Below are 24,258 nucleotides of genomic sequence, written 5' to 3' on the forward strand. Positions count from 1 at the left end.
TGATGATATCTCTGATCTATGGAAGTACACATCGCGGTGCGGCGATGCGGGGATTTTCCATAATTGCAGCTTTTACGGACCTTGCCTAATGTGCGGCCATATACTGCCGCTCACTTCGATCATTTCTATGATCCCTTCTCTAATGCACACGATCTAGCCACCAGGATACTATCAGTCCCCGAGTCTGTCGTTAAAGGATCGTGGGAGAAAACCAAAGGTAAAAACTCCATGGGGAGGTCGCACAAAGTTGGCCCCAAACAGTGGAAATGGCCGCTCTGCGAGTAATACCGTAAATTTATCTCTTTCATACACCCAAGCACGTTTTCTCCCTAGATGAGCTTGCCCACTAAGGTTAGTAGGCGCTCTATACGAGGAGATATCAAGAGTAAAACCATAAATAGGCCTAATCCCCTCCCGTTTTCGTGGATGAGACCTTGATATCCCATCATTCAAACACGCTAAGGTGTATGAAAGCGATGAGTGCTTACAGGAGGCCGATGAAAGCCTAGGACGATTTGGCCTGCCACGTAATTAACCACGTACCCGTATCTAGTTTCGGCTTGGTGATGAGACGGGCTTGCAATATTACGTCCAAAAATATCTGAGCCAGTCCGTTGGCGTGTTTTATACGCCGATGCCATTATTCAGCAACGCGACCAGCCGGACTCGGCTCCACTGCCAAGTCCGCATGATGACCACGCTACTGCCTGGGTGCCAGTGGCTTGGGGCCGAGAATCCGATAAGAAGCCCCCGACGACCCAGCATTGGCCGTTCCATTACACCAAGTTTCCCTGGGCACTACCTTATCATTTGTTGTAGCCAGTACTCCGTACCTGAACTCAAATCATGTCACGAAATCGTTCTCCCCATGCGACCGCTATCACGCGAGGCGCAGACTTGATCGAGGGCTCCCAGCGCCCCCCCAATCCCGATCTTGCCACATCGACACCCCAAACGTCAATTGAGCGCCTCACGCAGAACTTCCAGCAAGACGATGGCGGTGAACCTGCTTCGTTCGACTCGGATACAGTGCTCTACCTTGCCTATGGCTCCAACCTGTCCGAGGAGACATTCCGAGGCCGGCGCGCCATTCGCCCTCTGTCGGAGATCAATGTCTCGGTCCCGACAATGCGACTCACACTGGGTCTAGCTGGAATTCCTTACATGGAGCCGTGTTTCGCCAATGTCGACTTTAGAAAACTACCCGAGAAGCCCAAGCTGCCCGACACACCTCGTCTCCCACCGTTCGCCTCGCCGGCCTACGCGCAAGGAGAATGGGACGGCGGTCTCATGGGCGTGGTGTATGAGGTCACCAAGGAAGACTATAGCCAGATTATACGAACTGAGGGCGGAGGGTCCGGGTATAAGCAGATCGTCGTGCCGTGCATACCACTTCCACCGCAAGCTGCGATCCCCGAGAAGCCTCCCATACCTGAGCTACCGAAGCCTGTCCTTGCCCGGACCCTGTATTGCCCGTACGTGCCCCAGGGCAACCCCGACCAGCCTGACGAGCGTTCGTTCTGGCGCAAACTGTTTGCTCGGCCGGGACGACCTGATCCCGACTACGCGCAGGCTAGTGCCCGGTACCTCAAGCTCATCACGGATGGAGCGAGGGAGCACAATCTCCCCGATGCCTACCAAGAGTATCTCCAGTCGCTGCAGCCATATACTATCACGAGCCCCAGACAGAAGATCGGCCGTATACTCTTGATAGGCCTCGCAGGGCCCTTGGTGCTAGGTGCCATGGGCATCTCGCGGTTGCTGGCAGACAAGGATGGAAAGTACCCGCCCGTTCTGGGGGCGGTGATGAACCTCCTATTCAACTTGGTTTGGGTAGCTCATGACTGGGTGTTGAAGCCTATATTTGGCGATGGCGAGCGGACCGAGGATAAGCGTGGCGATAGGAGGCGCCGTCTGTCGTTTGGCAGTCCTGTGAAAGACGAAGAGAAGCGGGCGTTGATGAAAGAGGAAGACGAAGCCTCGGCAATTTGAGGGTGTAGCACATATATGTCGGGGGGGACGGCTGTAAATATAGAAACTCCAAACTACCAACATAGGGTCTCGTTCCTTCGCGTTAGGTAGCATTTGTGCCCTTTTCCCGAAGCTCGGCTTGAGAAGATCCCAAAGCCGGGGGGTCCAGACTGCACGCCGCCAAGGCTAATGGCGGTGCATGCATGGCAGCATGATCGCCTAGTGGGTACGGATACGTACCCTGGAAATTTCAGAGCGAATGATCGGGCACAAAAACCAAGAAAACAAGATCCGTGGCTGAGCATCAGTCTGCGTGCGATGCCTCGATCGTGTTCCTCGCATGTGAAATGCGATCCCGCCTTTGCCAACTTGTATTTCTGCTCGTGGCAGTGTCGAAGAGGTCGAAAAGAGTTCACATGTGAAAGACCCGCGGTTCAACGTTCGGGAACCCCGTTTGCCTGTAAACCCGCCCGTCCCAAGGGTCCCTCCACCCCGTTGCGGTAAGCGGTGAGAACTGTTGGGACGGCGGTTCTGCCGCCTAACCCAATTCGTCATGATGCAGTCGGATGACCCCAATTCTTGCGAAGCGCTGGCCCCGGTACATATAACGCCCCTCCTCGGCCAGCCACTCGTGCCTGGGCGCCCTCTCAACCATCTTGATGTTCCGTGCCCTTGTTTCGCGGTCCTCCCAGAGCTTCAGAAGCCTGTATCTACCGAGCATATCGCATTTTTCGTCCTACCACTCAGCAAGCAGGATGGCTGGACTGGGGCTGCTGGGTGCGCACGAGAAGAAGCACAAGGTGACGGTGGTTGGGTCTGGAAACTGGTGAGAGCCGACGCCCTGACACGAGACGACGGCCAATTGAGCAAAACTGATGCTGGATACAGGGGATCGACAATTGCCAAAATCGTCGCCGAGAACACGCGAGAGAATACCGATGTCTTTGAGGAGGAAGTGCAGATGTGGGTGTACGAGGAGGAAGTGACCATCCCGAAGGACTCGAAACACTACGCCGAGGCGAACGGCGACAAGCCACAGAAGCTTACCGCCATCATCAATCAGCACCACGAGAACGTCAAGTACCTGCCCGGCGTGGCGCTGCCCCCCAATGTCGTCGCCAACCCCTCGCTCCAGGATGCCGTCAAGAACTCGACCATCCTCATCTTCAACCTTCCCCACCAGTTCATCCGCAACGTCTGCAAGGAGATCCGCGGCCACATCCTGCCCTTTGCGCGCGGCATCAGCTGCACCAAGGGCGTCAACGTGACGGATGACGGCATCGCCCTCTTCAGCGAGTGGATCGGCGAGGACCTCGGCATCTACGTCGGCGCGCTGAGCGGCGCCAACATTGCCGGCGAGATCGCCCAGGAGAAGTGGTCCGAGACGACGATTGCCTACGACCCGCCGCGGCTGGACAGCAGGGCACCGACGCCGCGGTCGGGGAGCCCCAACGCCAATGGTGGCGAAATCCCCGAGATTCAGATCACGCACCGCGACGCCCGCGGGCGGGCCTCCAAGACGAAGCTGGTGGCCGTCCCCGTCGAGTACCCGCCGCTGGACCACCAGTGCTTCCGCACCCTGTTCCACCGGCCGTACTTCCACGTGCAGATGGTGTCTGATGTCGGGGGCGTGTCCCTGGGCGGCGCCCTGAAGAACATTGTTGCTCTCGCCGCCGGGTTCGTCGACGGGCGCGGCTGGGGAGACAATGCCAAGGCGGCCATCATGCGCATCGGCCTCATGGAGATGGTCAAGTTCGGCAAGGAGTTCTTCGGGGAGACGGTGCAGACGGCGACGTTCACTGAGACGTCGGCGGGTGTGGCGGACCTGATCACGTCGTCGTCGGGAGGACGCAACTTCCGCTGCGCGCGCAAGGCGGTGGAGAAGGGCATCTCGGTGCAGGATGTGGAGCGGGAGGACCTGAACGGGCAGATGCTGCAGGGCACGTCGACGGCTTACGAGGTGAACAGCTTCCTCAAGGCGCGGGGCCTGGAGGCCAAGTACCCCCTGTTCACTGCTGTGAATGGAATCTTGAGAGGAGAGGCCACGGTGGATGACATCCCCAACCTGGTATCGGACACGTAAAAGGGGACTTGCAACGACGGGATGAGAGCGGGTTGGGGGGTTAATTTCGGGATAGAGGTTTCGTGGGATTCAGGCGAGCGGAAATATTTGAACACGTATTAATGATCCGAAGCTTTTATTTCTAGCCTAGCAGTCCCTGTTAAATGCGAGGAATGATTCCCAGGTTTGCATGAGCACTAAGGATTGCAATCATCGCGAGTAACGTTGACTATGAGGGGCGACAGGATGGAGTTAATATGCCGTTAACGGATATTGCGGCTGGGATATTATTGCCTATTACTCAGCAATCGAATTGAGTAGATCGGATATCGAGAGAAAGGTGGGTCTTCCAGACGGATGGGTCGGAGTTCCGGAGTTTGCTTGAAGGGCGCGCCATGACCAATTCCTCATTTGATTATTACACGCCTGTGAATGTCTCAGGCCACGTCCATTCTCAGGACCATTGATGGTTGAGACTTCCAAATCGGTACTCAATATTTAATCAAGGGATCCTGATGATGGCCATGCTCTCGGGATTCATGAACACTCAGAAGCCCCATGGCTCCCGGGCCGTTGAAGACCCTACTCGTATGGCCGCAGCTCCCGCCGCAGTCCCCGTTGCCGAGAGCGATGTCCCCATCAGGCCCACGCGGAAGCAGGTCTCGCGTGCCTGCGACTGGTGTCGGGCCCGTCGTATCAAGTGCGACAACGGACGGCCGTGCCGAGCCTGTCGGCAGAGGGAGGCCCAGTGTACTCACAAGGGCACCGACGAGCCTCGGACGCTGCCCCAGGCCATGAGGTGACCTCTTATACTCCCCAGTCTGTTCCTGGCCTGAGGCTTATCCGTATATAGGGAGATTGAGAAGTTGAGGTCACGTATCAGAGAGCTCCAGGCCGAGCTCAGCTCCTACAAGTCGCGGGGGGCTCCTCCAGTGTCGAATCCAACTCCCAGTTCGACCTCTGTGGCCACCAGCTCGCCCTCGTCAATAGGGGAGTACCGCCATAGCGACCATGGCCCACTGCAACCCACACCCTTACACATGTTCGGGCCCCAGTGGGAGGGTATCTACGTGGCTACATCGCGGTCCGACCAGACGTCGTACTACGGGCCCTCATCACACTTCTACTACGTCAGCCGGATCGGCGTATATCTCAACAAGGCCCTGCAGCAGCCATGCGCGACCCGCAGCATGCAGCCCCAGGAGGCGCGCAGGAACGTGGCCCTCACCAACCCCAACGAGGAAGACCACAAGGATATGCAGTCGTATCCGGCGGCCGGTGGCGGGTCGCAGATGCCCTCGATGAATAGGACCCAGGAGGAGTACTTCCTCAGTCTCTTCTGGGAGTCTTACCACTGCTCCATGCCCATTATCGATGAGGTCGAGTTCCGCAGGCACTATGCCTCGCTGTGGGAGCCGTCCAAGCCCTACCGCAAGCAGTCGCCCCTCGTCGACAGTGTCCTGGCTCTCTGTCTGCAATACGGCTACACCTTCATCCCCCGTGATGCCTCCTCCCTAGATTCCTCCTCGGATGACGCCACCATGGCCGGGCGCTGGTACTACCGCCGGGCACAGTCCCTCCTGACAGCCGACCTCGAGAGCCCGACCATCACGACCCTCCAGTGCCTCATCTTCTCCATTACCTACCTCTGCTGCGCGTCTTTCCAGAACATGGCCCACATCGTCATGGCCCAGGCCGTCCGCACCGCCCAGATCCTCGGCCTGCACCTCGAGCCTCCCCGGGACATGCCCGCCAGCGAGAGGGAGCTGCGCAAGCGCATCTGGTGGTCGCTCTGGGCCACCGAGGCCAAGTCGGCGGCCAAGCTGGGGCGCCCCATCGCTGTCGACAGGCGTCAGGTGACGACGACGCTGCCCTCGGACAGCATTGAGACCGCCTCCGCCAACGGCGCCACGCTGGGGGGCTACGGAAACGTCACCTGGCTGACCTACCTCGTCCAGACGCAGAAGCTCATCGACACGGCCTTTGACATCTACCAGGCGCTGTACGCCAAGTTTGGCGAGGCCCTGGGCCACAGCACCTCCAACTCCCCCTACAGGGACTCCCAGGCGCTCGAGTCGTGCGCCGAGCTGCTCGCCACGCGGATCCCCGCCATGCGCGCCTGGGCCGACCAGGTGCCCTCGGGGATCAAGAACCGGCGCCGGCAGGGCGGCGAGCCTTTCTCCATCGACCGCTCCCCTCTGGACATTGACCCGCTGGCGCCCGCGTGGCTCCAGCGCCAGCGCATCTGCCTCGAGGTCATGTACCACGCGCAGATGGTGAACCTGTGCCGGCCGTTCGTGGCCTTCTACTCGAGCGCCAGCACGTACACGCCCGTGGCGGAGCGGCACGCGGCGACGTGCGTGCACCACGCGGTGGCGCACACGCTGGTCATGCACCAGGTCGTGACCGAGACGGACTTTATGGGCGGCTGGTCCGAGTTCTTCTTCTGGCAGTGGAACGCGGCCATCACCATGACGGGCTTCATCCTGGCGTACCCGATCCACCCGTCGACGCCTAGCGCCCGCCGCGCGCTGGACAAGGCCGTGGCCATCTTTGACAACTTTGGGAGCAACTTCTGCGTCGCGGCCGACGCGGCCAAGATCATCCGCGACCTGATGAGCAAGGCCGACTTGCTGGCGGGGAGGCTGAGGGACGGCGCTGTCGTGCTCGCGCCAACAGGGACGGCTGCGACGGGTGTGGCGCAGGATGGGAGGGCCAGGGTGATGCCGGCGACGGGCACGGATGGTCCTGTGCGTGGAGGAGGAGCAGAAGGAGTAGGGGGAGAGGCCGGTGTGATGAACGTGGCCAACGATGGGCTGGGCTGGCTGGACGCGAGCGAGCAGAACGACCCCAACTACTTTAGCGAGTTCATGGACTGGGCCTTGTCGGTGGATCAGTTTAACAGCTTTGAGCGCTTCTTTGACAGCAACAACCCTGCCGATCCGTTTCAGTTTGGGCAGTAGGGGGATAATAATATTAGATATCTGACGCAAAAGCAGCGTGTTTACTTGAGGCCTGTGGTTTGATTTGGGTTACTGTTCATATCGAGAGGAGAGGATGGGTATACATAGGAGTCGGCTGGGGTGTTTGGTTAGCTATGCGAGTCAACCCGACAAGTCTTTCTCATTATTTTCGTGCTCCATCCGTATTGAACATACAGACTGGAATCGGACGAATGTCGGCATGTAGCGGCTGATCAACACTGGTGTAGATATCAAGAACCTGCCGAATGCCGACTGCTTGCAGAAGATGGGGTACCGTGGAGAGCCTAACTAGCTCCGTATCACGGGAGGCCCATCGGGGATGATAATGAATCAAGCATGGCTTACACTGGTCGCTATCTAGCCAAGACTAGGTGCGAATGCGTAGGCCTTGGTCCCAGCAGACGGGGAATGGGGTAGTGCTTGTCAGTCTTGGCGCGGGGGGAATACATGCTGGGGTTATTAACAGGCGGGACTTGCAAGTTGCAACGAGATCATGGAACCTGGGAGCATGGCCGTGTTACATAGTATTCTCGGAGAGACATGTTTCAGGTCTGATGTTTCAGAGATTAGAGATTCACTGATACATCGTTCTATGTGAACCCAGGGGGAATCTGTCTACATCCTGCACTCTGTAGGCGATGGGCTTACACGGGGCTGAATCTGATTATCTGATATCGCATCACCGCGTGTTGTGCCTCGGATGGGATTCCGGAATCTGGTGAAGCGCCGTGACATCAACACCCAGCAACATCCGAGCCTATGGACGACTATTTCAGCCAAGCAGCCTATCAGCCCGTTTCGGATGAGCTGAACGGGAGACGGAACAGCCGATTGGGTCTTGCTGGGTGCATGTTTCGCTGTCCAGCTCTGCTCTTATCAGTGCGGCGCAACATGGATGCTGGAATCCGCCACCAACGAGCAGGGAACAGGATGCATGGGGGCGAGATAAGCATGAATGCACTGCCGGGCTCGCTATCCCAAAAAGGCGAGCTTTAACGGCCGTTGGTCTGGGGGAGTCCATGATAACCACCGTGGTGGCTTGTTTATGCGTTTGCAGGAGAAACAAGCTTATCTGCCTGCTTGCGATCGCTGTGCTGTGCCCTGCTCGGCACATACGGATACATAGCATGTATTTCTATTTGTATATGTGCTGCTGCTCTGACGCCATCTGGGGCTTGTAAACTCCTCATTCATCTTTAACTCTGTTATCTTGTTGTCCTCCCGTCTGCCTCCTTGTTTGTCTGTGCTCTCGGAGATAAACCGCCGTCATGTCTGAGGGCCTCCCCCCTATCAAGGAGTGGCCCGACTATGCCACGCAGCCGCTGGGTGCGAACCCCATGGAGCAGGATGTCAACTCCATGTACAACAAGGTGCGTCCTGTCCCTAGTGATAATACGCCCCATGTCTGACAACTACAGGGCGACCTCTGCTGGCTGCTGGTGTCGACGTGCCTCTGCTGGCAGATCACGCCGGCCATCGGCTTCCTGTACGCCGGGATGCACCGGCGCAAGTCGGCGCTGACCATGGTCTTCCAGTCGCTCTTCTGCGCGTGCGCGGCCGGCATCCAGTTCTGGCTGTACGGCTACTCGATGTACCAGTCGCACACGACCAACCCCATCCTGGGCGACCTCAGCAAGGGCGTCCTGCTCAACGTCATGGCCTACCCGAGCCTGGCCAACCCGGACATTCCCGACATCCTCTATGCCACGTTTGGCGTCACCTTTGTCACCTGCACGGCCATGATCCTGGCGGGAGCCATGCTAGAGCGCGGGAGGCTGTTTCCCAGCATGCTCTTCCTGCTGTGCTGGACCACCTTTGTCTACTACGTGTAAGTCCCCCCCCTCCCCCCCCTTTCCCCCCCCTTATCCCCTCTCCCTCCGGCCTCCTCCTCCTCCGGTCGGATGATGATGGACCCTGGAGGCAACGTCCTGACCAGAAACAGTCTCGCCTACTGGGAGTGGAACCCCTCAGGCTGGCTAGCCCAGCTGGGCGTCCTTGACTTTGCCGGGTCAGGCCCCGTCCACATCGCGAGCGGCTTCGGTGCGCTGGCCTGGTCGCTGATGCTGGGCCGTCGCCACGACCCCCACGGCGAGAGCCACGACGCGCGGCTCCCGCACTTCCGGCCTCACAACCCGTTCCTCGTGGGGCTGGGCACCGTCTTCATCTGGTTCGGGTGGCTGGCCTTCAACGGCGCCAGCACGGCCAACCTCAGCATCCGCAGCGTCTACGCCGTGCTCAACACCAACCTAGCGGCCTGCGGCGGGGGAGTAGCCTGGGTGCTGCTCGAGTACCTACACACGCGCCGGTTCAGCATCGTCGGCTTCTGCTCGGGCATCATCTCCGGGCTGGTGGGCATCACGGCAGCCGCGGGCTTCGTCCCCGTGTACACGGCCGCGCCCATCGGCTGGGCCACGTCGACGTGCTGCTTCTACGCGACGCGGCACAAGCACCTGATCGGGGTGGACGAGGGGCTGGACATCTTCGCCATCCACGGCGTGGGCGGCGTCGTGGGCGATGTGCTGACGGGCTTCTTCGCCGCCGGCTTTGTCAACGCCCTCGACGGCGTCACCACGACGAACCCGGGGGGCTGGTGGGACCGCAACTGGATCCAGATGGGGTACCAGTTGGTGGGTGCGCTGACGTGCGCGTCCTGGAGCTTTGTGGTCAGCTGTCTGCTGCTGTTTGTCATTGACAAGATCCCCTACTGCCATATCCGAGCGACGGAGGAGGATGAGCTGCAGGGCCTGGACCAGAAGTATTTCTCCGACTACGATATGGAAGTGTATGGGATGGGCCAATACGGCGCGGGTAGCCCCCCTACGATCGTTGGGGTTGTTTCTGGTGGGAGTCCTGTGACGACGCCGGGTGGTGAGGAGGGCCAGAAGAGGGATTGATGGGGTTGACTAGGGGTTCGCATGCCTAGATTGGTTAGATGCTCGGTTATAAGCTGCTTTGAATAGGTACTGTTTCTCCGAGAAGAAGACTTCGGTAATGTTCCATGGTGCCTGATATGAGTCCTCCTTGTCTGGGTGGTGATATATTTGGAACAGCGTCAACCTTGGATGGACTGGGTTGAATTACGACCACGACAGATGGATGCCGCAGAAGAAAGACAGCTGTGTCAACACCATTTCCGTCGTATTTCCGTCGTCACAACTCTGGAATCTTGGACCGGAGATGCGGTAGAGGGATGCAGAACTCAGCCCGCCTCGCACATAAGGGCACCTCCCCTACCCCCGAGGCTATCATCCTCACTGCACCAAGGCGATGGCTCCGCAGTACTTGTATCCGTCCGCAAGACGACCAGACGTTTCACATCCCACTCGGTGGACCTGCAGGAGCAGGAAGTGTTACTGCGGATGGCGAGAGCCGAGTAAGGGACGAGGATAGGGAGGGACAGGGTAGAGCATGGTCGGCCAGAGGAGGAAGTCGAGGCGAGCGAGCATGTTTCATACATGTGGTTTCATCCACATGCAAACACATGCTTCCGTGCTACTATGTGGTACTCGTATGTAGAGGTGTTTTTGATAATGCAAGTGCAAAGAGTAATATGGCATTCGTAATCTTGGCCGTATCCACTGTATGTGTCCATCCGTGGCGGTCCAGAATGCGAACCCGAACCCGAGGTAGATCGATGCAGAGGGCCCTTGATATATTAATTAAATGCTACGGTGAACCTGGATGGCAGGCTATTACGAATATAGCAGATACGAATAGTAGTACTCCCATGTGCAACGGCGCCACGCGGAATCCCAAGCTAAACTGAGACTTCCCAGGGCAACATGAGTGTTGCATCGCAACGGCGACTCGACATGGTAATCACCCCGTATTCAGACCTCCATGTACGAAGTAATACAGATAGATCCAGATGGACGAACTACTCTGCACAACCACCACTATTGATGTCGACAGTCTTCCCCACACTCTGCCCCAACTGCCGGCATGATTGCATCGCTCCCGAATACGAACCCGACGGCTCTCCACCAATGTCGATCCCACCCCATTCACCCCATTCACCCCCGTGGCGGCCACAAATTGCAATTCCGCAGAGACCTTACCCCCTTCCCCCTTCCCCATTCTTCTCCGCCTTGTGCCTTGGCCACAAAGTTACAGAGCTACACTGACCATTCACCGTGCTGCTGATTGGAGGGAGTGCCAGGCGGCCACCGATCATGCCTACGCAATGTCTTCACAAGCTTCCCGCTTTGACCTGTTTGGGTGGCGCCGGAGACGCCCAGTCCCGGCCGACTTGGCCCACCAGCTATGACACACCAGTCCCAGTGACAGCTGCCTCTAAGCGAGGTCCGTCCTGCTACGCGTATTGGAGACGGGCGGCAGGTATATTAGGGAGGGCGGCACCACTCTGGGCCCTAATAGTAGTAGAGGAAAAGCGCTCTCCCACTGCCCTCATTTCTGTAAAGCCGCAACCATGTCGACGCTGGCCACAGTCTATAGCACCCTCTACCACGAGTTGGAGACGCGGTGGCCCATCCTCGCGGCCACCGCCGTCACCCTCCTCGCTGCCCTCGTGCTGCCGGGTCTGTTCCGACCGAATCCCCTGGCTGACGTGCCTATCATCGGTGATGGACGCAAGAACTTTATGAATGGCGGCGGCTGGAAGCTGTATATTGATGGGTATAACAAGGTCTGTTTCCCCGCTGGGGACTGGTCGTGTCTTGGAAATGATAGAGCTCTGTACTGATACTCGAGCAGTTCAAAACTGGCGTGTTTCGCATCACGACAGCGAGGAGTATGAATCTGCCAAATGCATTGGACAGAAAATGTGCTAATGAGGGACGATACTGCAGAGTCACCCGTTCTTGTCCTCTCTCCTAACTTTCTGCCTGAGCTCAAGAAGCTGGGCGACGAATATGTGAGCTTCAACAAGGCTATTGAGGAGGTAATGCTTCAACATTTCCCGCCATGTCGTAGGAGGTGGCAGACTCGGCTAACATAATGTACAGTCCATGCAGGTTAAATACACCGGCCTCGACGCCGATGTGCCGTCCCTGCCGCACACGATCAAGACGGCCTTGACACCTGCTCTTGGTAAGGGATACAACTTGGGTAGAAAGGGGTTAAGATGTGCTGACACGGCCAGTCCGCCTCAACCCGACCATCTCGGACGAGGTCGAGGAGGCCATGCGTCTGGAGCTGCCCCAGAAGGGCTCCTGGAGCGAAGTCAACATCAACAGCAAGCTCCTGCGCATCGTCGCCATGGCCTCGGGCCGCATCTTTGTCGGGCCTGAGCTCTGCCGCGATGAGGCCTACCTCGATGCCGCCATCAACTATACCGTCGACCTCATGACGGCCGTCCATCTCGTCGCCTTTACCCCTGTTTGGCTGCGGCCCATCGTCGCCTCCTTCCTGCCCCAGATCAGGAAGCTCAAGACCCGCGTCCAGCAGGCCGACGACTTCCTGCGCCCCGTCGTCGCCGCCCGGAGGAAGGCCGCCCAGGACCCGGGGTACCAGAAGCCAGACGACATGCTCCAGTGGATCATCGACTCGCAGCAGAAGTTTGGCGAGAAGGACGACAAGGAGCTGGCCAAGAACCAGCTGGCCGTCAGCTTTGCCGCCATCCACACCACCACCCTGACCACCACCAATGCGTATGTCTCCACTCCTCCCCTCCCTCTTTTGCCTACCCAGGAGACATTGCTGATAAACAGTAGCTTCTACACACTGGCGGCCAAGCCCGAGATCGTCCCCATGCTGCGCGAGGACGTGCAGCAGGCCCTCGCCGAGAGCGGCGGCGCCTTCACCAACATCGCCATGCAGAACATGAAGAAGCTCGACAGCTTCCTCAAGGAGGTCGTGCGGTTCTACCCGCTGTCGGCCGGGTCCTTCCAGCGCAAGGTGCTCAAGCCCTTCACCCTGTCCAGCGGCCAGCGCGTCCCCGCGGGCGTCATCGTCGAGGTGGCCCAGGGGGGCGTCAACTTCGACGACGACATCCACGAGCGCGCGCACGAGTTCGACGCCCTGCGGTACTACAAGCTGCGCATGGCCAAGGGCGAGGCTGGCTCTGGGGCTAGGGCTGCCGAGGTGGTGGCCAACAGCCAGTTTGTGAGCGTGGGCACGTCGAGCCTGACCTTTGGCTACGGGCGCCATGCGTGCCCCGGGCGCTTCTTTGCCGTCAACGAGATCAAGATGATTGTGGCGACGGCGCTGCTGCACTATGATATGAAGAATGTGGACGGCCACCCGGAGAGGTATCCGAATAGGCAGATTGGCATTCAGGTATGGTGCTCGGTGCTTCCCGTTTGGAATTCAAAGCTGACCTTATTTAGAATGTCCCGGACCCCAGCAAGACTATCATGATGCGGAAGCTGTAGGTAATGGAGGAACCTTGTCAGGGGAGGGGGCCATCGTACGGCTAGCTTGCAGGCACTCTAAATTGAGACCATTGCTGTACTCCACTATACATCGTAAACCCATCGGCTCCTTTATGCAGACATTTATGCTCCTGGTGAAGCATTGAGTGGTTACTATGAGCGGCCGTAGCCGGAGGAACCTCCGGACTCCACCTTCCCCGTGTCCAGGATCACAGGCGGGCCCGGACCCGGCCTTCGTTTATGGGCATGGCCGGTGTCAACCCCAAGGCATTGCAGAGTCGTCTCCGCTGTGTCCGAAATATGGCAGACTGCCTGCATGTCGAGCCGGTTAGCAGAGGGGCTGTGTTGAGGCTTGATTGGAGGACTCATCATGCGGTTGGTTACAAATCGTGGCACTACACTTGCAGGTGCATATGAGGCATTGCGAAGTGCACACCGAAGATGTATACAAATAAATACTGGACCTGTTGCCCCATCTCGAGTCTGATTCTCATTGTGTCTATGCAGCACCAAACTGCTCCGCATATACTGGCACGCCTCCCTCGAACGCAGCGCAACAATCCTAGGGCTGCTTAGAGCCGGTTAGCAGCATGTCGATTCGACTCATAGACACAGAAACCCTGGCCCTCAAGAGCTTTACGGGGAAGTTTCCAAAATATGCCATCCTGTCCCACACCTGGGTAGCCGACGAGGAAGTCAGCTTCCAGGAGGCCACTGCTATCTCCGACGACCCCAACCATGCCGCGACCAAGAAATCTGGCTACCGCAAGATCCAGAGGACGTGCAATAAGGTCAAGGCCCACGGGTTTCAGTACGTGTGGGTAGACACCTGCTGCATCGACAAGACGAGCAGCGCCGAGCTGAGCGAGGCCATCAACTCCATGTACAGCTGGTACGCCAGCGCGGCACGGTGCTATGTCTACCTGGAGGATCTCTCGGGGCTTGACACTGGGGTTGAATCACTCGGGCGCTGCCGATGGTTCACGCGCGGCTGGACCCTACAGGAGCTCATCGCTCCCAAGGAACTGAGATTCTACAACGGCCAATTCAAATACGTCGGAACCAAGCGCGAGCTGAAGAAGACCATTTCAAAAATTACCGGCATCCATGAATATGTCCTGGGTGGAGACGTCCTTCCCAGTGAGGTCGCCGTCGCACGGCGAATGTCCTGGGCGGCAAAGAGGGAGACAACGAGGGCAGAGGACATGGCGTACTGCCTTCTCGGGATTTTCGACATCAACATGCCCATGCTCTATGGGGAGGGGAAGAAGGCGTTTATGAGGCTCCAGGAGGAGATCATCAAGCGTTCCAACGATCTTTCGATATTCTGGATCGATCCGCCAAAAACCCGCAAAGTGAAGCCTGGGTCCATGTATTCCATCTACGAAGATTTATTTGCGCGGTCACCTGAGCAGTTCGCGTCCTATGATGGGGACTTCCGATCACTCCAGGCCGGAAACCGCCACGTCTTTGATGTAACAAGTATGGGGCTCCATTGCAAGCAGGTAGAACTACATGTGCACCCTCCGGACCAGATCCCACTCACCCACCTCAGCAGCAACGGACAGGGGGTCTACAGCCTGGTACTAGGCCACGTGGAAGACTCCGGGGACCGGTTCGAAGCAGTAGAGCACCACTTGTTCCTCCAGAAACTCGGGCCCCCTGGGATCTTTGTTAAACTGTGTGCTGATACCAGCATGGCCCACATCCGGAGCGACCGGAGGTCCCCATTGCGTACGTCGCTCGAAGAGGCGTACATTACCACGTCTAGCGACTATGAGCTGTCGGTCGAGCTTTTCAGGGCTCCGAACATCTTCATCAAGTTCGTCTTGGATAATGGGGAGGAATTGACAAGCGCACTCCAGAACCCGGTCCCGAGAAGCAACTGGGATGCTCCCAATTTTCAATTTGTCACCCCTGGCGAATTGAAGTTCCATGGCTCCGTCAAGATCTTCCCCCATCTGGTTCAAGGGAAGGCCCAATTTCGCAAAGGTAAGACGGTTGTGGATAACTTCCATGTCGCGTGTGGCACCGAGCCACATCCAGATTCCGGTGAGCAGAAGAAGGGGGGGAGGGTGTTCTGGGTGCGTCTCTTCTCGCAAAAGCACTGGCAGGAAAACGAGAGAAAATTCGGCGAGCACATGCTTCGCCTGACAAGCCCCAACATGGTCAAGGCGGCAAAGGGAGACATCGATTGCGAAACGGATGAGCTGCAGGTCGGTGACGTGACTATACGTGCTGAAACTGAACATATCAAACAGTCTAGGGATGTTCTCTACGTAGTGATGCTTAGCTTTACTGCCTAACTACATGGGGAGGGATCAGAAGGTGTTACCTGTCGGCAGAGTATATATATATGAATACGTGAACGGGCTGGATACAGATATTATATGCATATAGGTATGAAACGCGAGATGAAAATATACGTTTGACAACTGAACATGTTCATTAGTGGTGCTCAATGCCGATATATAATACATATTCAGAAACACAGATTCCATAGAATCGACTAGATCTGTACTCGCGTCGATGGCTCCCACTGCCCCTGTCCAGGTGTTCCCAGTCGACCAGGTCCTCTCCGGATTCCGGGCACTCCGTACCTAACTAACCGGTATTGGAGGCGGCGGCGATTGATTTGGCCTTGACCCTTGCATTTGAGCTCACATACCTACCTACATGGCCATAGTTTTTACACCGCATGAAGGCGTGATCGGAACGAGATGCCGACCAGTCTCGAATTTCGGACCCGCTCTGGCCGATCAAAGCCAGTATAGGGCCTGGAATTACATGATTTTATTTTTTTCGCCCCTGTCTTACTACATATTGCGCCATACAGAAGAAATGGGTACTCGAAGCCAGTGGCACTTTAAATCCTCACCGATCCTGCGATGGATGAAGCACGCGCTGCCAATCCCCAGGTTGGCGATTGAACCGCAGCCATGACACGCCAGGCCGACATCACCAAGGCCGAAAGGGCCCTCCACGACCAGGTCAACCTCCTCCCGCGCAGACAGCTCATCACCGTCTTCGGCATCCTCTCAGTCACGCTGCTCATCAACTTCATCGACCAGAACGGCATCTCGACAACACTGCCCGCCATCGCCGCCGACCTCGATGCCCGAGATACCATCTCGTGGGCTGGCACTTCATCGCTGCTCGCCAACACCACCTTCCAGATGCTCTACGGCCGTCTATCGGATATCTTTGGCCGCAAGACCGTCTTCCTCGCCGCAATCGCTACCCTGAGCGTCGCGGACCTGCTGTGCGGCCTGAGTCAGAGCGCCACCATGTTTTATGTCTTCCGGGCCGTCGCCGGTATCGGTGGCGGAGGGCTGATCAACCTCGCTACCATCATCGTATCGGATGTGGTGACTCTCGAGCAGAGGGGGAGGTATCAGGGCATCATCGGCAGCATGATCGGACTAGGCAACGTCATTGGGCCGTTCCTCGCGGCGGCCATTTCGACGAGGACGACCTGGAGGGCGTTTTTCTGGATGCTGTCTCCATGCGGTGCTGTGACGTTTGTGCTGTCATACATCTACCTCCCGTCAAAGCCCCGGACGGCTTCTCTGGCGGAGAGTGTGAAGAAGGTTGACTGGCTGGGTACGCTGACGTCGTCTCTGGGGATCATCTTTTTACTTATCCCCATATCTGGAGGTTCGATGTCCTCTTGCGATCATAAGGAGCGTTTTCTTATTGATTGTGGATAACAGGAGGTGCATACTTTGACTGGGATTCCCCCATGGTCATCGCCATGTTAGTAATTGGCAGCGTCTCCCTCATCCTCTTTGTAATTGTCGAGTGGAGGATTGCCAAGCTTCCGATGATGCCAGGTAGTGTCTCTCATCAATAACCATCTAGGAGAACTTTCATCTGACAGCTGCAGTCGAGATTTACAAGAACCCCGTCGTTGGTGTCATGCTTATACAGTCCATGATACTGGGATCTGTATATCAGTCAACCCTCTACTATGTGCCCCTCTACCTGCAGAACGCCCACCAGTTCTCCATGATTACCTCGGCTCTCATCTACATGCCCCTCGTGGGGATGCAATCCGGTGTATCCGTCTGCGTCGGCTTCTGCATATCTTACTTCAAACGCTACGGCGAGATCATCTGGGCCGGATTCGCCCTGTGGACTCTGTAAGTCCCAAGCCACACACCCCCTCGACCGCATGTCCAGTCCTCTGACAGCTGACACTGACATGTACCCAGCGGCGCCGGTCTGACACTGCTATACGACCGCCGCACCGACATCGGCATCATCGTCATCCCCCTCATTGTCATGGGCGCCGGCGTGGGGTGCGTCTTCCAGCCAACCATCGTGGCGCTGCAGGCTCACTCGCCCAAGAGCCGGCGCGCTGTCATCATCTCCAACCGCAACTTCTACCGGTGCGCGGGGGGCGCCTGCGGCCTCGCCGTCTCGGCGGCCGTGCTGCAGGCCCGGCTCCGCGCGGCGCTCCCGGCCGAGCACGCGTACCTTGCGGGCTCGACGTACAGCCTGCCGGATTTCGGGCCCGGCGGTGGTGGTGTGCCCGAGGGGGTGCTGGATGCGTACATGGAGGCTAGTCGCGCGGTGTTCATCTTGCAGGTGCCCATGATCGGTCTTTGTCTTTTAGGTATGGTGTTTATCCGGGATAGAGGACTGGAATCGGCAGAGGATAAGGCTGCTCGGGAAGACTTGAAGGTGAGCCCGGGTTCTGACAAGGACGGCAGTGCCCTGGGTGGCGTGGTTGAGAAAGGCACAGAGGGGCCCGCTATAGATTCAGGAAATAACGTATAGATGTCCGCAATAATCGAATAACGCAGTCTCTTGATTCACAGTTTTAGAAGGTATTGGTCAGCGTCTCCGGCTGGCCGGGGTTGGTTGATGATCTCGGTGCCCGAAGAGGCAATGTGGAGTCGGGAACCATGTGGAGGTCCGGAGCTCTCCGTATATAGCTATACTCAGTGTGCGAATACTACACCCATTGGATTGTGAAATTGTCAATAAACTGCAGTGTTCCTACGTGATTCGAGCCGGTATATAAGAGCGGTCTTTGCGGACAGGCCAAAGCCCATCCATCCATGGTTCATCTTATGCGAGGACGCTATCGACTCCTTGCAGAAAGCTCGCCTTTTGGTGGGAATGACGTAATGGTTGGCGGATCTCAACTGCGAGGGCAGCTTGCAAAAACATTCGACTCATGCTCCAAGGCTGACGATGGATATTATAGAGTCTGCCGACTTTGGCGACTGTTTTTCCCATGCGCAAATTTCAAGGCAATCTGTGCACGGCATCATGCAAGGCATATGAGGCACCCCACCAAACACGAGCGCAGGCCAGTTCCTGAACATCGAGGTCGATGCTGGCGATCGCGATTCGCAGCATCACTCTATTTTGCCGCGCCGAAGCGACACACCAACCCGTAGAAAATTCTCCCAGGTGGTCCAAGATCGAATACCTACCATCATGAATCCGAGGAGAGTCAATGCGAGATGCAAATATTGGAAACGGCTCAGCATCTGACTCATGTTTGGATGCCTGAAACCCATTTAGTGAAACCAGAACACCTCACCACCGGAGAGAAACCCCCGTGCAAACCCACGGGCAATCCTGGTTTGCGCTCCCACTTCCAAGTACCAGTTTGCAGCTCCCAGCTTCAGCCTCCAGTCCCCAGCTTCCCGCCCCCAGCAGCACCGCTGCATCATCTCCCGTGTCCTTGTCCACCTGGTCTTGTCCGCCTTTGCGTAACCTGTAATCTCGTATTTACTCACCGGATTTGCGGTGCAGCGCCCCAATGCCTCCTCACCTCCTCTTCTACTCCCCCTCCTCCTCTCTCAGCATCCTCAGTTGTCCATCTGCAGTCCTCGTATCTCATCAGGCCCAGGGCCAGCCAGACACCCGTTGACCTGTTGGGCGTTGGTCTAGCGCTTCGTTCGAGGTGGATACCAGTACTGGATCGCGATCACTGATCAGCGCCCGGACCCCCTGCAAGACAGCTGCCAGCACCCCTCCAGCACCCCTCCAGCTCCAATCCTCCAACGGCCACCGCGGGGCAGCTTCTGCTGGCTCCCGCCCTCTTTTCCCTTCAGCATGATACCGCGAACCATCATGTCAAACGAGGTATATCTGCTCCCGCTCAACGACGATGGCTCGCCTCAGGTCGCCAGAGAGTACATCTACCTCGCTCCTCGTACAAATGATCCCATAACCATCCGTTTCGCCATCGAGGGCACCTCGTCCATATGCCGTCATGGCAGCCTCTGGGTCAACATCCCCGAAAAGGGCCTCGAGTTCCGCCGCGACAGCTTCAGAGAATTCAGGTATGACATCTCAACCACTCTGAATCACTGCCTCTCTTACTGACCTGAATGCCCAGCCTGACACCTGACTTTAACCGTACCCTCGAAATCTCCATTCCCATCTACGAACCGGGCGCGTACGCCTTCTACACCACCTACGCAGAGCTTCCCGACCTGCGCTCCGACCTGTCCCCCGACCTTCCCTCCCACAAATCCGCCCGGAATAACCTCAAAAAGACCCCCCTCTACTACATCGATGTTGCCCCTCGACTCAAGCTCGATGGGCGCCCCTTGCCGCTGCCTGCTCTCTCCGTGTTCTCTGTTATTAGCAAGTTCATGGGCGAGTACCCCAGCGACTGGGAGCGCCATCTGGAGGGGATCAGCGACCGGGGGTATAACATGATTCACTTCACCCCGCTGCAGGTCCGTGGTGTCTCAAACTCCCCATACAGCTTGTACGACCAGCTCGGCTGGGACCCCGCCTGCTTTCCAGCTGGGGAGCAGGATGTCAAGCGTATGGTGGACAGCCTCGAGCAGGAGCATTCGCTCCTGAGCTTGACAGACATTGTCCTCAACCACACAGCCAACAACACAAAATGGCTCGAGGAGCATCCGGATGCCGGGTACAATCTGAACACGGCGCCATGGCTGGAATCTGCCTACGAGCTCGACACAAAGCTGCTCGAGCTGAGCGTCAACCTCGAAAAGCTGGGCCTGCCCACCGACCTCGAGTCCACTGACGAGCTCATCAAGATTATGGATGCTGTCAAGACAGAAGTCATTGCCAAGATCCGCCTCTGGGAGTACTATGTACTCGATGTTGAGCGCGACGCTGATGCGGCCATTGATGCATGGGTCGCCGGCAAGACGCACATTCCGCAAGACGTTCCCGAATTCTCCTCAGAAGTCGTGGTCCTGGAAAAGGGGGAGCTGTCAGATGAAATCGAATTTGTCCAAAAATACGGCCTCCTAGGAAAAGATCGCCTAGGCGAGCGGTTCCGCCGGCGGGTAGACCCAACTCTGGCAGCGAGTCTCTTGTCCTTCAGATTTGGGCGATATGAAGGCGAATCCTCGCAACGAACGGACAAGGCAGCTGCGCGTGCCGAGATGATGGATATACTAGATGCTCTGAATCTTCCGTTCTACAAGGAGTATGACACCGATGTGGACGAGATTCTGGAGCAGGTGTTCAATCGCATCAAGTACATGCGTCTGGATGACCACGGTCCGAAACTCGGGCCTATCAACACTAAAAACCCTCTGATTGAGACGTACTTCACCCGACTCCCAAGGAACAAAACAACGGCAGCTTATACGGCAAGAGATTTGGCCCTTGTCAACAATGGCTGGGTCTGGGGCGGTAATGCCTTGGTTGACAATGCTGGACCCGACACGCGTGTGTATTTGCGTCGCGAGGTCATCGTCTGGGGCGACTGCGTCAAGCTCCGATACGGACAAGGACCCGAGGACAGCCCGTTCCTATGGGAACACATGACCAAGTATGCTCGAATGCTGGCCAAGTACTTTGCGGGATTGCGTATCGACAACTGCCACTCCACACCCATCCATGTCGCAGAGCATATCCTGGATGAGGCTCGCCGGGTCCGCCCAGATCTCTACGTCGTCGCCGAGCTTTTCAGCGGCTCTGAGGAGATGGACTATGTCTTTGTCAAGCGGTTGGGTCTGAGCTCTCTCATCCGTGAGGCCATGCAGGCATGGAGCACCGCTGAGCTCAGTCGCCTTGTCCATAGACATGGCGGGCGACCCATTGGCAGCTTCGAAGTCGATGAAGTATCCAAGAGCGAATCCTCTACCTCAGCCCCGACCAGCCCGTCCATGAACGGCCCCGACGGCGGATACTTTCGGGAGATAATACGCACAATCAAGCCGACACCCGTCCACGCCTTGTTCATGGACTGCACACACGACAATGAGACCCCGGCCCAGAAACGCGATGCGCGAGACACATTGCCCAACGCTGCTCTTGTCAACATGTGCTCCAGCGCTACGGGTAGCGTCATGGGATATGACGAAATCTATCCTAGGCTAATTGATCTCGTGAATGAGACTCGACTCTATACTTCAGAGTCGTCGGGGCCGCATCCAGTCAGGATTGGAGGGGGAAGGAACGGAATCGGCGGCATCAAGAAACTTCTGAACCAGATTCACACTCTGATGGGCAAGGACGGTTACGATGAAACTCATGTCCACCACGAGGACCAGTACGTCACAGTCCATCGGGTCCAACCAGAGTCCCGTAAGGGATACTTTCTTATTGCTCACACCGCGTTCCCTGGATACGGAAATGGGAATGGCGCCTTCAGCTCGGTTCGTCTTGCAGGAACCAAAGCTCGCCATCTTGGCAGCTGGATGCTGGAGGTCGATGACAGCGAAGAGGCGACGCAAGAGGTTCTCGATGATAAGAAGTACCTGCGGGGACTCCCTAGCCGTGTAATTGACGTTCCCGGCATTAGGATGGAAGTCAACGGAGATGAGACCATCATCACTGTTCGGGACAAATTCCCGCCCGGGAGCATCGCCCTTTTCGAGACTTGGATCCCGACTGCAGAGCACTCAGCTGGATTAGACCACTACGTTACCTCGGGAGCGAAAGCCGCTATGGGTAACCTGGATCTCGTGGACCTCAACTTTCTCCTGTACCGGTGTGACGCCGAGGAGATGGACTCTAGTGGAGGTCGCGACGGCACCTACAGCATCCCTGGTCACGGAAAGCTTATATACGCTGGTCTCCAAGGATGGTGGAGTGTTCTGGAGCCGATTATCAGAGAGAACAACTTGGCACACCCGCTCTGCCAGAATCTCCGAGACGGACAGTGGGCACTTGATTACATTGTCAACCGCCTAGAGCGTATCAGCACAGCGCAGGGCCACGAACGGCTATCGAAACCTGCGCTATGGCTCAAAGAGCGGTTCAACGCTATCAGGCGCATACCAAACTTCCTCCTTCCGCGCTACTTTGGGCTCGCACTCCGGACGGCGTACTTGGCCGCCTCGGAGAGGGCGTTAGAGCTCATGACTGATAACGTGCGATACGGACAGTGGTTCCTGCAGAAACTAGCGTTGGTGAGCGTTCAGCAGACGGGCTACGTCAAGTCCGCCTCGCTATGGCCAACAAAACCGGTGCCATCTATGGCCGCGGGGCTACCTCATTTCGCCGTCGAGTGGGCCAGGTGCTGGGGACGAGACGTCTTCATCTCGGTCCGTGGCCTTCTTCTAGGCACTGGGCGATTCGCTGAGGCCAAGGAGCACATTCTGGCTTTTGGCAGTGTATTGAAGCACGGTATGATCCCCAACCTTCTCAGCAGTGGCGATGCACCGAGGTACAACTCCAGGGACTCGATCTGGTTCTTCCTCCAGACGATCCAAGATTACACGAAGCTTGCACCGGAGGGTACAGAACTTCTTCAGACCAAGGTGAAGCGCAGGTTCTTGCCCTATGACGACACTTGGTTCCCGACGGATGATCCTCGAGCCTACTCTCAAGAGAGCACCATCGAGGATATCATTCAGGAGGCACTCCAGAGGCACGCGTCAGGAATGAAGTATCGGGAGGCCAATGCCGGACCACAAATTGATAGCCAGATGCGTGACGAAGGCTTCAACCAGGACATCAAGGTCGACTGGAATACGGGCATCATCTTTGGCGGAAACCAGTTCAACTGCGGGACGTGGATGGACAAGATGGGCGAAAGTGAGAAGGCGGGGTCCAAGGGTATCCCTGGAACGCCTCGCGACGGCGCTGCCATTGAGATCACCGGTCTTCTGTACAGCGCTCTGAAATGGCTCTCTGAACTTCACGAACAGGGACAGTACGCCTATGGAGACGTCAAGACAGCAGACGGTGGGTCAGTGACGCTGGCGGACTGGGCAGGGCGCATCAAGGACAACTTTGAGAGGTGCTACTTTGTTCCAGTATCTCCCAAAGACGACTCCAAGCACGACGTCAACCCCGCCATCATTAATCGTCGCGGTATCTACAAGGACCTCTACAAGTCTGGCAAGGAGTTTGAAGACTACCAGCTGCGCTGCAACTTCCCCATTGCCATGACGGTTGCGCCATCGCTCTTTGACCCGGATCATGCTCTCCACGCCCTGTGTCTCGCCGACTCTGTCCTCCGAGGCCCAACAGGCATGGCGACGCTGGACCCCGCCGATCTCAACTACCGGCCTTACTACCGCAATAGTGAGGACAGCGAGGATTTTGCAACGAGCAAGGGCAGAAACTACCACCAGGGTCCCGAATGGCTGTGGCCCACCGGCTTCTTCCTCCGGGCCCTGCTCAAATTTGACCTCAAGAGGAGGCACACGGAAGAAGGCAAGACGGAGGCCTTCCAGCAGGTGACGAGACGTCTAGCCGGATGCAAGAAGATGATGAAGGAGAGCGTCTGGGCGGGGCTGGCCGAGCTCACCCAGAAGAATGGCGAGTACTGTCCTGATTCGGTAGGTTGTCCCCTTGATCCGCAAGTATCTCGAGATTCAAGGCGCTGGTTCGACTAACGCATTACATCACAGAGCCCTACGCAAGCATGGTCAGCCGGCTGTCTAATTGACCTATACATGGATGCGGTAGAGGAGAAAGAGGCAGGAGAGGCATGAGAGGTAAC

At 57.2% G+C, this 24,258-nt stretch overlaps 8 protein-coding genes across 8 annotated transcripts; all 8 read left to right on the forward strand.

Annotated features, from left to right (window-relative positions):
* Positions 1 to 846: 846 nt before the first annotated feature.
* Positions 847 to 1,992, forward strand: ACO1O0_002854 (uncharacterized protein; the record flags this gene model as incomplete). The annotated part of the gene is made up of 1 exon (XM_083192315.1): positions 847 to 1,992. One exon carries the CDS (start codon positions 847 to 849, stop codon positions 1,990 to 1,992), a length of 1,146 nt encoding a protein of 381 aa, XP_083051372.1.
* A 734-nt stretch (positions 1,993 to 2,726) lies between these two features.
* On the forward strand, positions 2,727 to 4,054 carry GPD1 (NAD-dependent glycerol-3-phosphate dehydrogenase N-terminus-domain-containing protein; the record flags this gene model as incomplete). The annotated part of the gene is made up of 2 exons (XM_083192316.1): positions 2,727 to 2,797; positions 2,860 to 4,054. 2 exons carry the CDS (start codon positions 2,727 to 2,729, stop codon positions 4,052 to 4,054), a joined length of 1,266 nt encoding a protein of 421 aa, XP_083051373.1.
* A 773-nt stretch (positions 4,055 to 4,827) lies between these two features.
* On the forward strand, positions 4,828 to 6,996 carry ACO1O0_002856 (uncharacterized protein; the record flags this gene model as incomplete). The annotated part of the gene is made up of 2 exons (XM_083192317.1): positions 4,828 to 4,832; positions 4,887 to 6,996. The coding sequence occupies 2 exons, from the start codon at positions 4,828 to 4,830 to the stop codon at positions 6,994 to 6,996; spliced, it is 2,115 nt and encodes a 704-aa protein (XP_083051374.1).
* A 1,289-nt stretch (positions 6,997 to 8,285) lies between these two features.
* On the forward strand, positions 8,286 to 9,911 carry ACO1O0_002857 (ammonium transporter AmtB-like domain-containing protein; the record flags this gene model as incomplete). Its single annotated transcript, XM_083192318.1, has 3 exons — positions 8,286 to 8,387; positions 8,436 to 8,845; positions 8,960 to 9,911. The coding sequence occupies 3 exons, from the start codon at positions 8,286 to 8,288 to the stop codon at positions 9,909 to 9,911; spliced, it is 1,464 nt and encodes a 487-aa protein (XP_083051375.1).
* A 1,535-nt stretch (positions 9,912 to 11,446) lies between these two features.
* On the forward strand, positions 11,447 to 13,349 carry ACO1O0_002858 (cytochrome P450; the record flags this gene model as incomplete). Its single annotated transcript, XM_083192319.1, has 6 exons — positions 11,447 to 11,662; positions 11,828 to 11,917; positions 11,982 to 12,066; positions 12,119 to 12,626; positions 12,687 to 13,254; positions 13,305 to 13,349. 6 exons carry the CDS (start codon positions 11,447 to 11,449, stop codon positions 13,347 to 13,349), a joined length of 1,512 nt encoding a protein of 503 aa, XP_083051376.1.
* Positions 13,350 to 13,939: 590 nt separating this feature from the next.
* On the forward strand, positions 13,940 to 15,655 carry ACO1O0_002859 (uncharacterized protein; the record flags this gene model as incomplete). The annotated part of the gene is made up of 1 exon (XM_083192320.1): positions 13,940 to 15,655. The coding sequence occupies one exon, from the start codon at positions 13,940 to 13,942 to the stop codon at positions 15,653 to 15,655; it is 1,716 nt and encodes a 571-aa protein (XP_083051377.1).
* A 633-nt stretch (positions 15,656 to 16,288) lies between these two features.
* ACO1O0_002860 (uncharacterized protein) lies at positions 16,289 to 18,131 on the forward strand (the record flags this gene model as incomplete). The annotated part of the gene is made up of 4 exons (XM_083192321.1): positions 16,289 to 17,006; positions 17,063 to 17,182; positions 17,236 to 17,491; positions 17,564 to 18,131. 4 exons carry the CDS (start codon positions 16,289 to 16,291, stop codon positions 18,129 to 18,131), a joined length of 1,662 nt encoding a protein of 553 aa, XP_083051378.1.
* Positions 18,132 to 19,442: 1,311 nt separating this feature from the next.
* On the forward strand, positions 19,443 to 24,250 carry GDB1 (bifunctional 4-alpha-glucanotransferase/amylo-alpha-1,6-glucosidase; the record flags this gene model as incomplete). The annotated part of the gene is made up of 3 exons (XM_083192322.1): positions 19,443 to 19,654; positions 19,711 to 24,094; positions 24,167 to 24,250. 3 exons carry the CDS (start codon positions 19,443 to 19,445, stop codon positions 24,248 to 24,250), a joined length of 4,680 nt encoding a protein of 1,559 aa, XP_083051379.1.
* Between the last annotated feature and the right edge of the window lie 8 nt (positions 24,251 to 24,258).

The sequence above is a fragment of the Amphichorda felina genome, assembly GCF_050947745.1.
Source record: "Amphichorda felina strain 45539 chromosome Unknown scaffold_3, whole genome shotgun sequence".
Lineage (NCBI taxonomy): Eukaryota > Fungi > Ascomycota > Sordariomycetes > Hypocreales > Bionectriaceae > Amphichorda > Amphichorda felina.